The sequence below is a fragment of the Sapajus apella genome, unplaced genomic scaffold (genome assembly GCF_009761245.1).
Source record: "Sapajus apella isolate SASKATOON/1434 unplaced genomic scaffold, GSC_monkey_1.0 scaffold218, whole genome shotgun sequence".
Lineage (NCBI taxonomy): Eukaryota > Metazoa > Chordata > Mammalia > Primates > Cebidae > Sapajus > Sapajus apella.
In genome coordinates, this window is record NW_022437158.1 from 190,115 (window position 1) to 204,711 (window position 14,597).

The 14,597-nt window shown below is 60.7% G+C and overlaps 1 protein-coding gene across 1 annotated transcript in view; it reads left to right on the forward strand.

The window, feature by feature from the left end:
* Positions 1-14,597, forward strand: part of ULK1 (unc-51 like autophagy activating kinase 1) — a 54,019-nt gene that overhangs the window by 27,088 nt on the left and 12,334 nt on the right. Inside the window, exons 4-10 of the mRNA XM_032270897.1 lie at positions 485-577; positions 660-701; positions 11,912-11,944; positions 12,802-12,838; positions 13,872-14,045; positions 14,175-14,248; positions 14,425-14,526. Coding sequence (XP_032126788.1) covers positions 485-577; positions 660-701; positions 11,912-11,944; positions 12,802-12,838; positions 13,872-14,045; positions 14,175-14,248; positions 14,425-14,526 — 555 coding nt within the window. The remainder of the gene's footprint in view (positions 1-484; positions 578-659; positions 702-11,911; positions 11,945-12,801; positions 12,839-13,871; positions 14,046-14,174; positions 14,249-14,424; positions 14,527-14,597) is intronic.

A 14,597-nucleotide genomic window follows, 5' to 3' on the forward strand; every position in this document is an offset into this window, starting at 1 on the left:
TGTCCTGGGAGCCCCGCTCGACCTTCCAGGCCGACCCCCACTCCAGGGTCCCCACCCCGGGTCCCCCAGCCCGAATTTCCAGTCGTACTCCCGCCCTTGGACACGCCGCACCCCGAGATCCCCAGTCTGGCTTTCCAGCCCATACCCCCGCCCCGATATCCGCTGCCAGGCTTTCCAGGCCGACTCCCTACTCAGGACCCCCTGCCTGACTGTGCAGGCCAGGTCCCCACCCTGAGACTCCCAGCCCGGCGTTCCTGTGCAAATCCCCACCCCAGGACACCCCGCGCCCAGTCCCCCAGCCCGGCTTTCCAGGCTGGATCCCTACCCCAGGACCCCCCAGCCCGATGCTCAACCTTGCTCCTCCCTCGGCCTTCCAGTCCCGTGACCCCCAACCGAGATCATCTTAGGGCCCCACCAGTGTGGACTGCGGTCTGGGGAAGCCTCGAGGGGCAGCCTTGGCTGAAGGAGCATATTTGGCTTTCAGAAGCACGATCTGGAGGTCGCTGTCAAGTGCATTAACAAGAAGAACCTCGCCAAGTCTCAGACGCTGCTGGGGAAGGAAATCAAGATCCTGAAGGTGAGCTGGTGCTGGGGGAGGGGCGGGGGCAGGGGCGAGCCCCCCTCCCCACACTGATAAGAAACTTGGGTTTCTGTCCTAGGAACTGAAACATGAAAACATCGTGGCCCTGTACGACTTCCAGGTAAGGTTCCTGGGCTGCTGTCTGCTGGGACGGGGCTGGGGGACTGGCCCGAGGTGCTGGGTACCCTGGTCAGCACTGGTGTTGAGCCTGTCCAGGCTGGGGTCTGCTGGGCCCCTGGAGACCCCACCCTGGTTCCAGGCCTGGGCTGGGCTGGCTGTTGCAGTGGCTTCTTCAGCTGTGTGACTGAGGAGGGGGTGTCTGGGCCGCAGGGCGGACTGAGGGCCGGGCATCTCCTCCCCCGCACTGTACCGGGGCGCCAGCCCTTGGGGCCTGCCTGAGTCCCCGGCAGGCCCGGGCAGCACTGCTAGCCTGGCCCACCTGTCTGGGCCGTGTGTTTGTTGACATTGCTTCTGTGGCTGGCATTGGCCAGCCTCTCTCTGCGTCAGACGGGGTGGGGGAGGGGCCGCCGGAGATTCCTGCTCGCTGGCAGTCAGGCCTGGCCTGGGTGCAGTGGGCTGCTGCTGGCTGGCCAAGGAGGTGACCTCAGGCCCAGCTGGCCCCAGGATGCAGGCGGTGGGACCAGCTGGCTTTGGTGCTGCCCCTATGCCCCGGAACCCAGGGCTGGCCCGGCTGGGACTGTGGGAGCCGGGACGCTGGACTGGGAACCTCCCACCCGCCAAAGTGCTGACTAATGGTTCTGTGACCTGTTTACCGAGCCCAGGGCCCAGCCCCTGGCTGAGGGAAGGGCTGGCGGGCCAGCCGTGTTTTGGTGGCTTCCTCCCTCTGCCTGGCAGGGCTTTGCTGTGGCCTTGGGGACAAGGTGCTGGGTGGGGAGGGCCTAGACCAGCGTGACAGGGAGTACCTGGAAACCCAGGCACAGCATATGCTGGGGCTGGGCCGCCCCTCCTGCTCCTTTTCTGCCCCCTTCCCACCCCTTTTGTCCCTGCTTTCCTCCCTCCTTTCCGCCGCTCTTCATCCTCCCCACGTTTGGAAGCCTCCTGCCTGAGCCACAGCCTGGACGTGCGTCACGGCTCTGGGAGCCAGCAAGGAGTGGACAGCTGTCCCTGGCCAGGCAGCGACTCCGAGAGGCTACCCCCAACCTCCGGACTACGCTGCCTGCTGCTCCCCACCCCCAGGCTCCCCAGGTCCAGTCCTGGGCGTCTCCAGGCGGGGGCCCATCACTGTCCACACGGCCCCCACAGACCCACGGCCCGTTCTTCCCATCGGCTGCACACACCTGGTTGTGGGCATCTGCCACTTCCTCCAGTGCTGACAGCATTGCGGCTTCCTCTACTCTGGAAACTCTTAAAGACACCGGCTGCAGGCGCTCCGGGCTCCTGCTCCAGCGCCTGCCCTTGCCCCACAGGTGGGGGATTGCTGCCCTGTGGCCATGAGGCTGTGTTTGAGGCAGGCACCCAAACCTAGAAAATACGAATTGGCTTTTTGTTTTTTGAGATGGAATCTCGTTCTGTAGCCCAGGCTGGAGTGCAGTGGCGCCGTCTCAGCTCACTGCAACCTCCGTCTCCCGGATCCCGGTTCAAGCAGTTCTCCTACTTCAGCCTCCCAAGTAGCTGGGATTACAGGCACAAACCACCACACCCAGCTAATTTTTGTATTTTTTAAGGGCAGATGGGGTTTCACCATGTTGGTCAGTCTGGTCTTGAGCTCCTGACCTTGTGATCCACCCGCTTCGGCCTCCCGAAGTGCTAGGATTACAGGCGTGAGCTACCGTGCCCGGCCAAGAATTGGCTTTTAAAAATGCGTAATGAACAATTTGGCTGATAAAAGAAAATCCACAAACATCACTGGAGGGAGCGAGGTGAAGGTGACAGCCCAGCCCTGCCCAATGGAGTCTGGATGGAGTTCCGCTGTCCTCCACGCTCAGGCACCTGCCTTAGTTGTTTCTGGGCCACGGGACAACCGTCCTTACAAGGCGACGTGTCCAACTGTGCCCTGTTGCACCCGTCCCACTCTTTGTGTCGTGAATTTTGTCACTTGAGTATAGCTTGCTCTCCATCCAGCCTGGGTGACTGACCGGTGCCCTGTCCATAAGAGCACAGCTCGGGGAGTGTTCTGTGCTGCCTCAGTCCACATCAGAACTGACCCCTCGGCCAGGCGCAGTGGATCGCACCTGTGACCGCAGCACTTTGGGAGGCCAAGACAGACCAGCCTGGGCAACATAGCAAGGCCTGCCCTCTCTAAGAAAAGGAAAAATGAGCCAGGCGTGGTGGCATGTCTCAACTGCTCAGAAGGCTGTGGGAGGATTGATTGAGCCCAGGAGTTTGAGGCTGCAGTGAGCCGTGATTGTGCCACTGCACTCCAGTCTAGGCAGCAGAGTGTGACCCTGTCTCAAAAAATAAACCTCAAAGTTTATTCTTCTCCATTAAGCACAGTGGTTCAGAGCCAGGCCGCCACTGGTGAGGGGCCCAGCGCTGGCTGCCACGCTGGGTTTGCCGCTTCTTGGCTTTGCGGCCCTATTTCTTCCTCTGTGAAGGGTTGTAAGAGAGCGCTCCCTGGTTGTGGGAACCGTGGTGGGGTGCTAGCCGCTGTGCTGATGAGGGCTGCGGGCTGATTTCCAGCCATGGGCTGCCTGTTACCCGAGATCCCGTGACTGCCTTCACCACGGCCCTGCAGGTGGGACGTGAGGTTGTGTGGGAAGCTGCTACGTCCGTGTGGTTGTGACAAGAACCCTAGAAGTAGAATCCTTGGGCAGGAGGGATGCTTGCTTTTGAGTAGCTGTTGCCATATGGCCCTCCAGAGAGGCAGTGCCAGCGATCTCAGCCGGCCTTCCGGCACCTCCCAGGAAGGTGGCCCTTAGGCGCTTCCATCGAGGCCCACGTGAGACGTGGAAAATGACGTTTCTTACGGTTTTTTCATTGATGATAAATGAACTTTCACTATTTGAGCAACGGAATGTTAGAAATACCACCTGTTGCTGAGTGGGTGGCTCACGCCTGTAATCCCAGCACTTTGGGAGGCCAAGGCAGGTGGATCATGAAGTCAGGAGTTCAAGACCATCCTGGACAATGTGATGAAAGCCTGTTTCTACTAAAAATGCAAAAATAAACTGAGCGTGGTGGCACATACCTGTAATCCCAGGTACTCAGGAGGCTGAGACAGGAGAATCACTTGAACCGGGGAGTTGGAGGTTGCAGTGAGCTGAGAATGTGCCAGTGCAGTCCAGCCTGGTGACCAAGCAAGACTCCCATCAAAAAAAAACATCTGTCCTTTGTCCGGTGTATTTCTTTTTTTTTTTTTTGAGATGAAGTCTGACTGGTGCCCAGGCTGGAGTGCAGTGGCATGTTCTTGGCTCACTGCAACCTCCACCTCCTGGGTTCAAGCATTTCTCCTGAGTAGCTGGGACTACAGGCGTGCACCACCATGTCCGGCTAATTTTTTTACTTTTAGTAGAGATGGGATTTCACCATGTTGGTCTGACTCGTCTTGAACTCCTGACCTTGTGATCCACCTGCCTCTGCTTCCCAAAGTGCTGGGATTACAGGACTGAGTCACCATGCCCGGCTGGAGCTTCGCTCTTGTCACCCAGGCTGGAGTGCAATGGCGTGATCTTGGCTCACTGCAACCTCTGCCTCCCGGGCTCAAGTGATTATCCTGCCTCAGTCTCTTGAGTAGCTAGGATTATAGGTGACCATGACCATGCCCAGCTAATTTTTGTATTTTTTTTTTTTTGTTTTTGAGACAGAGTTTCACTCTTGTTACCCAGGCTGGAGTGCAATGGCGCGATCTCGGCTCACCGCAACCTCTGCCTCCTGGGTTCAGGCAATTCTCCTGCCTCAGCCTCCTGAGTAGCTGGGATTACAGGCACGCGCCACCATGCCCAGCTAATTTTTTGTATTTTTAGTAGAGATGGGGTTTCACCATGTTGACCAGGATGGTCTTGATCTCTTGACCTTGTGATCCACCCGCCTCGGCCTCCCAAAGTGCTGGGATTACAGGCGTGAGCCACTGCGCCTGGCAATTTTTGTATTTTTAGTACAGATGGGGTTTTGCCACATTGGCCTGACTGGTCTCGAATGTCCGACCTTGGCCTCAGCCTCCCAAAGTGCTGGGATTACAGGCGTGGGCCACTGTGCCCGGCCTGCACAATATATATATATGTGTATATATATATATATACACATATATATATATTTGTGTGTATGTATTTATTTTTTTTTTTAGACAAAGTCTCGCTGTGTCACCAGGCTGGAGTGCAGTGGCACAATCTGGGCTCATTGCAACCTCTGCCTCCTGGGTTCAAGCGACTGTCCTGCCTCAGCCTCCTGTGTAGCTGGGGCTGCAGGTGTGTGCCACCATGCCCAGCTAATTTTTGTATTTTTAGGAGAGATGGGGTTTCACCATGTTGGCCAGGATGGTCTCGATCTCTTGACTTCGTGATCCACCCGCCTCGGCCTCCCAAATGCTGGGATTAAAGGTGTGAGCCACCTCACCTGATCTTAATAAAGAGACCGGGTCTGTCTTGCCCCGGCTGGAGTGCAGTGGCACAGTCATGGCTCACTGCAGCCTCAAACACCTGAGCTCAAGGGATCCTCCCACTTCAGCTTCCTCAGTAGCAGGGACTTCCGGTGCACACCACTGTACCTGGTTTGGCACATATTTCTGGCAAGCTCTTGGTCCCTTTTGTGCCGAGGCTGAAGGGTACCGTGCTTAGCACCATGGCTCTGAACTGTTCTGCTTTTCTCTGTGTCCTGGCTCCAGTATTTATCTGTGTGATATTGGGCAGGTAGCCTCCTGGCACCTCGATTTTCTTACCTTTCAAAAACTGTCGTGGTTGTGATGACAGCTTGAGCATGTTAAGTTCTTAGAACCGTGCCTGTCCCTTTGTAAGTGCTCTGTAAATACTCTTGACTGCCAGGTGCTTTTTCAGCACCTGTTAAGGGAAGTCGCCCATTTGTAGTAGGGGGCAGGTACTCCCCTCCGTGTTGTTTGTTACTGTTGAGATGGTTATTTTTGTTCTTAGTACGTTGGGTTTTGTGTATTGGGTTTCTTTTTCAGCCATACAACGTGGTGAAGATGTGAGTGCCTGGGAAGTGTGCGTCCTGGTTTATGCTGCTGGAAGGCAGCTGCAGCCCCTGGCCTCCTCACTGAGGGTGTGGTGTCAGCATCTGGACTTGCCTGGCCCCAAGAATCAGGGCATGGGGCTGTGGAGCCAGGCCTGAATCCTGCCCAGCATGCCCTCAGAGGAGGGCTGGTGGCAACAGGCCTTGCTGACGGTGGCCCCCCTGGCCAGCGGGCCATCTGACCGGTCCCTTGCAGCTAAAGGCCTTGCTGGGCTGCGCAGCTGTGACTCACTCAGGCCCTGCAGACAGAGCCCCTGCCTGTGAGTTACCTGCTGTGGAGACCCGAGTCAAGAGATGTGCTCCCCAGCCACTGCTGAGGGGCGTGGGATACCGTGGGCTCAGGGAGTCCAGCCTGGCATGAGACTGACTCCATCCCAGAGTGAGGAGGGGCTGCCAGCAGTCCTGGCCTGGTCTGGCGGGGGGACGGTCTGTGGCGTGAGTTGGGGGAGGGCACAAGCTAAGCGGAGACCCATGGGTACCCAGCTCCCAGGCCTGTGGGTACCCAGCTCCCAGGCAGGAACCTGTGAAGGAGCCCCCAGGGCCTAGGCATTTCTGGAATTACCTGTAAAGTTGCTAACTTTTGTTTGTTTGTTTGTTTGTTTATTTATTTATTGAGACGGAGTCTCCCTCTGTCGCCCAGGCTGGAATGCAGTGGTGCCATCTCACTGCAACCTTTGCCTCCCAGGTTTGAGCAGTTCTCCAACTCAGCCTACTGAGTAGCTGGATTATAGGTACGCGCCACCACGCCTGGCGAATTTTTTGTATTTTTTAGTAGAGATGAGGTTTCACCATCTCTATTCTTGGCCTGGCTGGTCTTGAACTCCTGACCTTGTGGTCCGCCTGGCTCAGTCTCCCAAAGTGCTGGGATTACATCTAACTTTTAAAATCATGGGATAAGGCTGGGTACAGTGGCTCATGCCTGTAATCCCAGCACTTTGGGAGGCTGAGGCAGGTGGATCACCTGAGGTCAGGAGTTTGAGACCAGCCGGGCCAACTGGCAAAACCTCGTCTCTTCTAAAAATACAAAAATTAGCCAGGTGTGGTGGCAGGCACCTGTAGTCCCAGCTACTTGGGAGGCTGAGGCAGGAGAATCACTTGGACCTGGGAGGCGGAGGCTGCAGTGAGCTGAGATCAGGCCACTGCACTGTAGCCTGCGTGACAGAGCAAGACTCCATCTCAAAAAAAATAAGGGATAAAAATACTGGCAAGTGTAGTACAGATGACGAGGTGCATCACAACAGGCCCTGTGTGGCCTAGCAGGCGCCAGCCTGAAGCCACGCCTGCGTCCCGAGCTGCCCTCCTCCCTCCCACCAAGGGCACGTCCATTCTGCCGAGTGCCCCTGCTGTGCGCGCTCACTCTGCACCTCAGCGTGGTTCCTGGTGCACACATGCTCGATTTGCCACATGCTGACTTTAAGCCTACAGGTGGGATCTCAGCCGTGGGTTTGAGGGGTGCCGTGTCGCCGTGGGTGACAGGAGGTGGTTTTCGTTTCTGCGTGGTACCCTGTTATGGAACTGTAACCTCGTATCAGTGTCTGTCCACGATGGCTGGGGCTCGAGTCTCAGTCACCTGAGCTGCTGGGAACAGGCTTCACAGGGGCGTGCCCCAACTGGGATGGCCGGGCCTCGGGAGGAAGGTGTGGACTTGGTGTCTTCCTGAGGGTCTCTGCAGCTTACACTGGGAGTGTGCCCTGCTTTTTCCAAGCAAGACTGTGCCCTCAGAAGGGTCGGGCCACCCACCCCTGCCCCGCTGCGTCTAGGGACCTGCCTCAACCCCCTGAAGCTGAACTCCCAGATAGTCAAGACGCCCAGGCCCAGCAGGCGGGTCACAGAGGTTGGTCAGCTGGCACTGTCGCCCAGGAGGCCCACACACAGCGGGCGGCTGCAGGTGGTTCCTCGGGCCCAGAGGGCAGGCCTTCCTCCTCAGGGTGGAGCCAGCATCTCTTCCCTTCTGGGAGCTGTCCAGGAGAACCCTGTCTGGGTGCAGGGTGGTTCTGTCCGGCCACAGCTGTGGCTTTTGCCACTTTCTGGAGCCAAGAAGGGCAGCTCTGGAGGCGTGAACTAGGTCACTGCCTGCTCACCAGGCACAGCCCAGGATCACCAGACAGGAGCAGGGCTGGCAGAGGGTGGGAGCCTGGATCCTATTAAGTAAAGCACCTTAGCACCCTGGGGGCGGGGCGGCCTCCTACGTGCCCAGACGCCCGTGCCAGGCTGCCTGGGACACCTGGCTCTGGCCCGCTGTACGTGCATGCAGGGTGGGGGCCTGGCCTGCCGGGGTGGTACTGTCCCGGGTCCCTTAGGCAGGCTGCCCAGAGACAGAGAGGTGTGGATTTTGCTGCCTTTTTAAAGGTGTTCTGTGCGTCGGCTGCACATGTGAGGATTAACCATCCCCCCTTTCAGGGACAGCCTGTGGAATGGTCAGCAGCCCTTTCATTTCCTCCCTTTAAATAGGCGACAAGGTGGCACTCACCACCTGGGGTAGGGGTGACAGTTCAGGGAGCCGGGGGTTTGGTTCGGGTGTGGGCTGGGTGGCCACGGCTGTGTGTATCATGATGGGACGAACCCCTGGGCTGTCCTTTGAGAGGCGAGCTGCTCTGCCTTGGGTGGCTGGTCCCCTCCCCAGAGCCCAGGGGGGCAGCCATGACCCTTTCTGTTGTCTAACTCTGGGTGGCTTGGTGCTGGGAGCCTGCCTGGTCCCCGCTCCCCACGGTAGCTTGTGAAAACCAAATTTAGCTGCAAGGCAGAGGTGGAACCCGATGCCCTTTGTGGGTTCTGGGTGGGCCCAGACTGGGCAGGGGAGGTCAGCGGTGGCTGGTGAGGCTGTGCTCTCACCTCACCCCCTTCAGGAGCCCCAGAGAGAGTCACTGCTGCCCGTGGGTAAGGTGGGCAGGCCCAGCTGGGGGCCCCCATGGGTTGGGGGTTGTGGCGTCAGGCCTGGGCCTGCAGCTGCCCTGGAGAAGGTCCCCAGCCCTGGTGGGGTGGGGTGTGGACCAGGGCTTGTTTGTCCTCACTCCTCATCCCTGACTCTGCCAGTGCTGGGAGGCGGCAGGGCTGGGCCCTTCCAGGACACGAGGGTTACGGCTTCCCATTGGCATGGGCAGAGAGTGAGGACGGGACTCCAGCCCACCTGCCTGGGCTGCCCTGCCACTTCCCAGCCTGGGCACGTCTCCCAGCCTCTGGGGCCTCAGTGTGCTCGTCTGGAAAGTGGGCTGCTGACGGCCTGTTGCCTGGGCTCGTGCAGGGCTGGTGGATTTCCAGTTCACAGGAGGCTCTTGGAGGTGTGGGGAAGGGCCCTGGTGTGCCCCTGACGCCCACCTCAGGGAGCTGGATGCCCACAGCCCTGAGGGCCTGTCAAGCTGTCATTGTCCCAGGGCAGTTGGGGCGAATGTCTGTGGTGAGGTGGATGCCCCCAGGCAATCCCTGCGGCCCGACCCCCGCTGGCCCTGAGTCTCCTGCTGGGGAGGACCTTTTGGGAGGGAGGCTGAGCATGGGCCAGGCCGTGGTTTCTGCAAGGGACCATCTGACGTGCAGTGAGGAGGCTGGAGGTCCACTGGCCCCACAGCCCCCCACCCACTCCCTTCTGGGAGTCGGTGCCCCAAGATTTGGGGGATGGAGGAGGCGGCCGGCACAGTGGGAAGGGTAGAAGGGTCTCGGAAGGTGTGATATGGGGGTGACATCTGTGACACTGGGGCAAGGCCAGGGGTCTAGATGCATCAGTAGCAAGGTGGGTCCCAACACCCATGAGGCCAGTGTGGCTGGAGGGATGGCAGGGCCAGCTGCCCTGGGTAGGGGTGTTGGGGACCCTTGCTGGAGTATAGGCAGCAGATGGGGTGGGGAAGAGCCTCCTTGCCAGGGTCCCGTGGGCCCAGGCCAGTCACTGGCGCCACAGGGATCTCCCTGGTGGGCCTTTGCCATGCCTTTTTTTGAGAAATCGTCACGTCACTGGAGTGCAGTGGTGTGATCTCCCAGTTCACTGCAGCTGTGGCCTCCTGGGCCTAAGCCATCTTCCCACCTCAGCCCGGAGTAGCTGGGACTGCAGGCCTACAGTGTCACACCTGGATAATTTTTGTATTTTTTTGTAGAGTTGGGGTTTTGCTGTGTTGCCCAGGCTGGTCTCAAACTCCTGGGTTCAGGTGATCCTCCTGCCCTGGCCTCCTGACATGCTGGGATTGCAGGCATGAGCCATGGTACTGGCCCGGCCTTTGCCATTCTAGGGCTGAGGGGTGGCTGCCTTAGGGTTTGGGGGTGGGAGGAGGCTGCAGGGCTTCAGTCAGCACCCCCTGCCCAGAGGGAGCCCCTGCCCCACACAGCCTGGTGCTGGGTGAGTGGCTGGGGGATGGGAGGCCGGGCCCCGCTCTGCACACTGGGTGTTACCCCGGCAGGGTGCCTCTGTCTTTGACACATCCCTGCGTGTCCTGGCTTTGCTGGTGGGTTTGGAGCTCTGGTGAACAGGTCACGACTTGGGGAGCCCCTGGCTGTGTGATCCAGGGCAGGTGGCCCTCAGAGAGGGGAGGAGAGACGTAGGCACTCCCTGGAGGGGTCGTGGGGAAGGTAGTGGCAGGCCCAGGTCAGGGAGTGGGCACTGCTGTCCTGAAGTGATTTCTGGGTCCAGCTCTGTCTCCCCCTCCTTCCTGGGTTCTGCCTGGCACTGTCCCTGTCGTCCCATCCTGTGTCCCGCCCTGCACTGCTTGTGGATCATTGCTCCCCATAGCTGTTGGGGGACCTGGGCTCCCCACATAGTCTTCCTGAGCAGGCAGGTGAGCCCAGGCAGGGGTTGGGGTGCACAGGCTGTGGGTGCGGTGGGCCAAGGCCCGCCTCATGGGCCGGGCCCACCAGGCTGTGCCTGGGCTTCTGGGTCTCCCTCTGGCCACGTGGTGTCTGGATCCAGGGCTGCTGCCTGAGCAGCATCGGCCTTAGCCGCCCCAGAGCACTGTCTCCTGAGCCTGCCCCTGCTCAGCACCCTTGCACCAGCCCACGGCCCCCCTCGGGGCAGCTCTGGGGGCACAGGGACTTCTGTTTACGAAGCAGATGTCACCAACGGCTTTGTGGATCTCCCCTCACCAGGGGTGCCTTGTGATTGGTCGGGGCCGGCCGGGGCCAGGGTGAGCAGGAGCCCTGTCAGCTGTCCTGTGTGGGGCCCGGCTCCCACAGGCATAGGGCGGTGTTCCTCCTGCAGCCCCTCCAGGTGCGGCTCCCCCTTGCTTTCAGAGAGCTTGGGGCAGCTCGGGGTAGAAGTGGGACGGCCATTCTGCAGGGTGTGGATTCGCTTCCCTGCGAGCACCCAGGGCGTGTGGATAGGTACAGGGCAGGGGGAGAGGCTTTGTGGAGAAAGGGCTTCTTCCTCCTGTTCTGAGGCCCCAAGTGGGGGTGTGGGGGCCTCAATCCTCCAGCCCAGCCTCCTGGTTTGATGTGGCATCCTGGGCCTCACTTTCCTCGTCTGTGACGTGGGGGTGATGAGGGCTCACCCGTGGCTGCAAGGAGTGGTAGGCCACAGGGAGGCCCCTGGTCCCAGATGAGGGGGTGTGTGCTGGCTGTCGGGGTGTGCGCTGTGTCTGGCGCTGGTGCCTCGAGTTTCATGGGACAGGCAAGGGCAGGTGCAGGTGGCGCCCAGGTCAAGTCTGTGTTTGAGCTCAGGGCTGAGCAGCTGCTGGCCAGGCCTTGCTGGCCCTGCAGTGGAGGGGGTGGCTGGGATGCCTTCGACTGGAAGCACCGGGGCCATGCGTGGCAACCTCAGCTGCTGCCAGGTTGGGGTAGGGTGGAGGCCTGCAGGCCTCTGGGGCAGCGTGGAAGCACCAACTTGCACTCTGTTGGTGTCTTTGATTCTGGGCTCAGGAGCTGAGTTTCCATGGCCTGAGGGTCAGGGCCTGCGCACACACCTGGCCTTCGCCCTTCCTGCTAAGGGGGTATGTCCTGGGCCAGGAATTGTCACTGGTATGGGGGGACCAGGGACCTTTACCTTGATCATGTTGGAGACCTGGATGGCCACAAAACACAGCACTCTAAACTCTCCCATCTACAAAGCACATGGCCCACGGGCATCCTCCTCTCTTGGACGCTGGCTGACCAGCTAATTCCTGGCACTGTGGGACCTACCCAGGCTGAATTGGGGCTGAGTCAGACTCCCTGCAGTAGGGCTGGGTGGGGACAGGTGGCACTGGGACCTCTCACAGCTTAGTTTCTGTCTTGCAGGAAATGGCCAATTCTGTCTACCTGGTCATGGAGGTGAGTGCCTTGTGGGACCAGGACAAGCGCAGGCTGATGGCCATGGCCCTGGGAGTCCCAGAGGGGGGATGTGGCCAGGGTGGAAGGTGATAAGCTTTTTTTTTTTTTTGAGACAGAGTCTCACTTTGTCGCCCAGGCTGGAGTGCAGTGGCGTGACCTCTGCTTGCTGCAACCTCCACCTCCTGGGTTCAAGTGATTCTCCTGCCTCAGCCTCCAGAGTAGCTGAGATTACAGGTACCTGCCACCATGCCCGGTGAATTTTTGTATTTTTAGTAGAGACAGGGTTTCACCATGTTGGTCAGGTTGATCTCAAACTCCTGACCTCGTGATCTGCCTGCCTCGGCCTCCCAAAGTGTGGGGATTATAGGTGTGAGCCACCATGCCTGGCCTGGCCTAGCCTGACTTTTTTTTTTTTTTGGGGTGGAGTCTCACTGTCACCCAGGCCAGAGTGCAGTGGCATGATCTCAGCTCACTGCAACCTCTGCCTCCAGGTTCAAACGATTCTCCTGCCTTTGGCTCCTGAGTAGCTGGGATTACCGGCATGGGCCACGATGCCCGACTAATTTTTGTATTTTTATTAGAGACAGGGTTTTGCCGTGTTGGCCAGGCTGGTCTTGAACGCCCGACTTCAAGCAGTCCACCTGCCTCGGCCTCCCAAAGTGCTGGGATTACAGGCGAGAGCCACTGCACCTGCTGAGCACTATTGATGTCTTCCAGCTGGGAGTGTGGGGACACCCACCCTAGGGTGGATGGGTGCCTGAGGGTCCAGGGAACAGTGTCCAAGTGTGAGGGGTGGGGAGGCTGGGAGGTGGGCCCTGGCCCCCGCTGCAGCCTGACGTGTGTCTGGTCTTTGACAGTACTGCAACGGCGGGGACCTGGCCGACTACCTGCACAGTGAGTGCACCGGCACAGCAGATGGGCTGCCAGCCCGTCCCACGGGGCCCCGCCTCAGGGCTACCCTGGCCCAGCCTGGGAGGCGGCCTGGCTTGAGGGGGTCCCTGGCTGATTGTGAGACCAGGTTTCTCGTTCCCTGGGGCTCCTGAGAGGATGCGGGAGGCTGAGTTGCTCCGGACGTTAGGATGCCGCCCGTCTGCGCACCTCCCCTTTGCTTGGGGAGACAGCTGTGACCAGCATAGTGCCAGGCCTCTGGTGGAGTGACGGCTCTGGGAGTGGCACGGGTGCAGTGCTGGTCTCCATAATGTGGCTGGAAGGCAGCTCTTGGCCCACCCAGAATTAAGCCGTGCGGCCACGGCTGTGGGGGGGTGGGCAGGATGGCAGAGGGCGCCGCCCGTCTGTTCTCAGCCTTCCCAGGTGGGTCCGGGCCACAGGAGGCATGTGTGGGGCCGGCGGCCTCTGGGGTATCCTGAGGGTCTGGAGGGGGTTCAGGCCTGGGCACCTGGGAGTCCGCAGGGCCGCTCTCAAACCTGCTCAGCTGTGCGTGGCCCTCAGTGCTGGGGTGGGAGTGTGGGTGCGGCTCCCCCGCCTGAGGGCACAGACCCACCGGGAGGACCCCACCATCTCCGTCCTGGGAGATAGACGCTGAGGCCATGCAGAGCTGAGACGCGCCAACGCGGGGACTCGGGCTGCGGATCAAGGCTGCTCGGAGCTGGCCTTTGTCTGGATGCCGGGAAGGGGGCACAGAGGGGCTGCTCTCTCCCGGGCCGGGCTCCCAGCACGTGTCCGGCGGCTGTACCCTCCAGGGACCAAGTGGTTCCCGGCAGCGCCTGCTGCCCGCGCAGTACGGAGGGCGGAGGGCTGGGCAGCCGCGTCGAGTCCCTGCAGCAGCTGCAGCGCTGGGGCACCGGGTGCGCCCCGTGCCTTCCCCATGCCCCTCCGGACCCGGCTCGCCGCCCCTGCCCAGGGCTGGGCTTCCTCTCGGTCCATGCGGCCGCTCGACCGGCCGAGCCCTGAGCCGCCTCTCCCGCAGCCATGCGCACGCTGAGCGAGGACACCATCAGGCTCTTCCTGCAGCAGATCGCGGGCGCCATGCGGCTCCTGCACAGCAAGGGCATCATCCATCGCGACCTGAAGCCGCAGAACATCCTGCTGTCCAACCCCGCCGGCCGCCGCGCCAACCCCAACAGCATCCGCGTCAAGATCGGTGAGCGCCGGGCGGGCAGGCAGGCAGGTGGGCAGGCGGGCACTGCGGGCAGGCGGGCACGGCGGGCACTGCGGGCAGGCGGGCACGGCGGGGAGCCCCGGCGCCCGTCCTGATGTGTCTGTCTCGCAGCTGACTTCGGCTTCGCGCGGTACCTCCAGAGCAACATGATGGCGGCCACGCTCTGCGGCTCCCCCATGTACATGGTGCGTTTGCCTTGGCCGGGTGGGCGCCTAGCTGGGCAGGGGCTTGGCTGTGGTGTGGTGGGCTCTCGTCCGCTTAGTTAGGGCGGAGAGGGCTCTGCTCTGGTTGGCTGGGGCGCGGCGGGCCCGCTCTGGCGTCTGTGGGGGCCTCACCCGGACCTGCGCTTCTGGCCCCGCAGGCTCCTGAGGTCATCATGTCGCAGCACTATGACGGGAAGGCGGACCTGTGGAGCATCGGCACCATCGTCTACCAGTGCCTGACCGGGAGGGCGCCCTTCCAGGTAACTGGGCGCGGCCCTGTGCCCCGACACCCCGCGGGCGGGGCAGGCTCTGCTGTGGCGCGGGGCAGGCG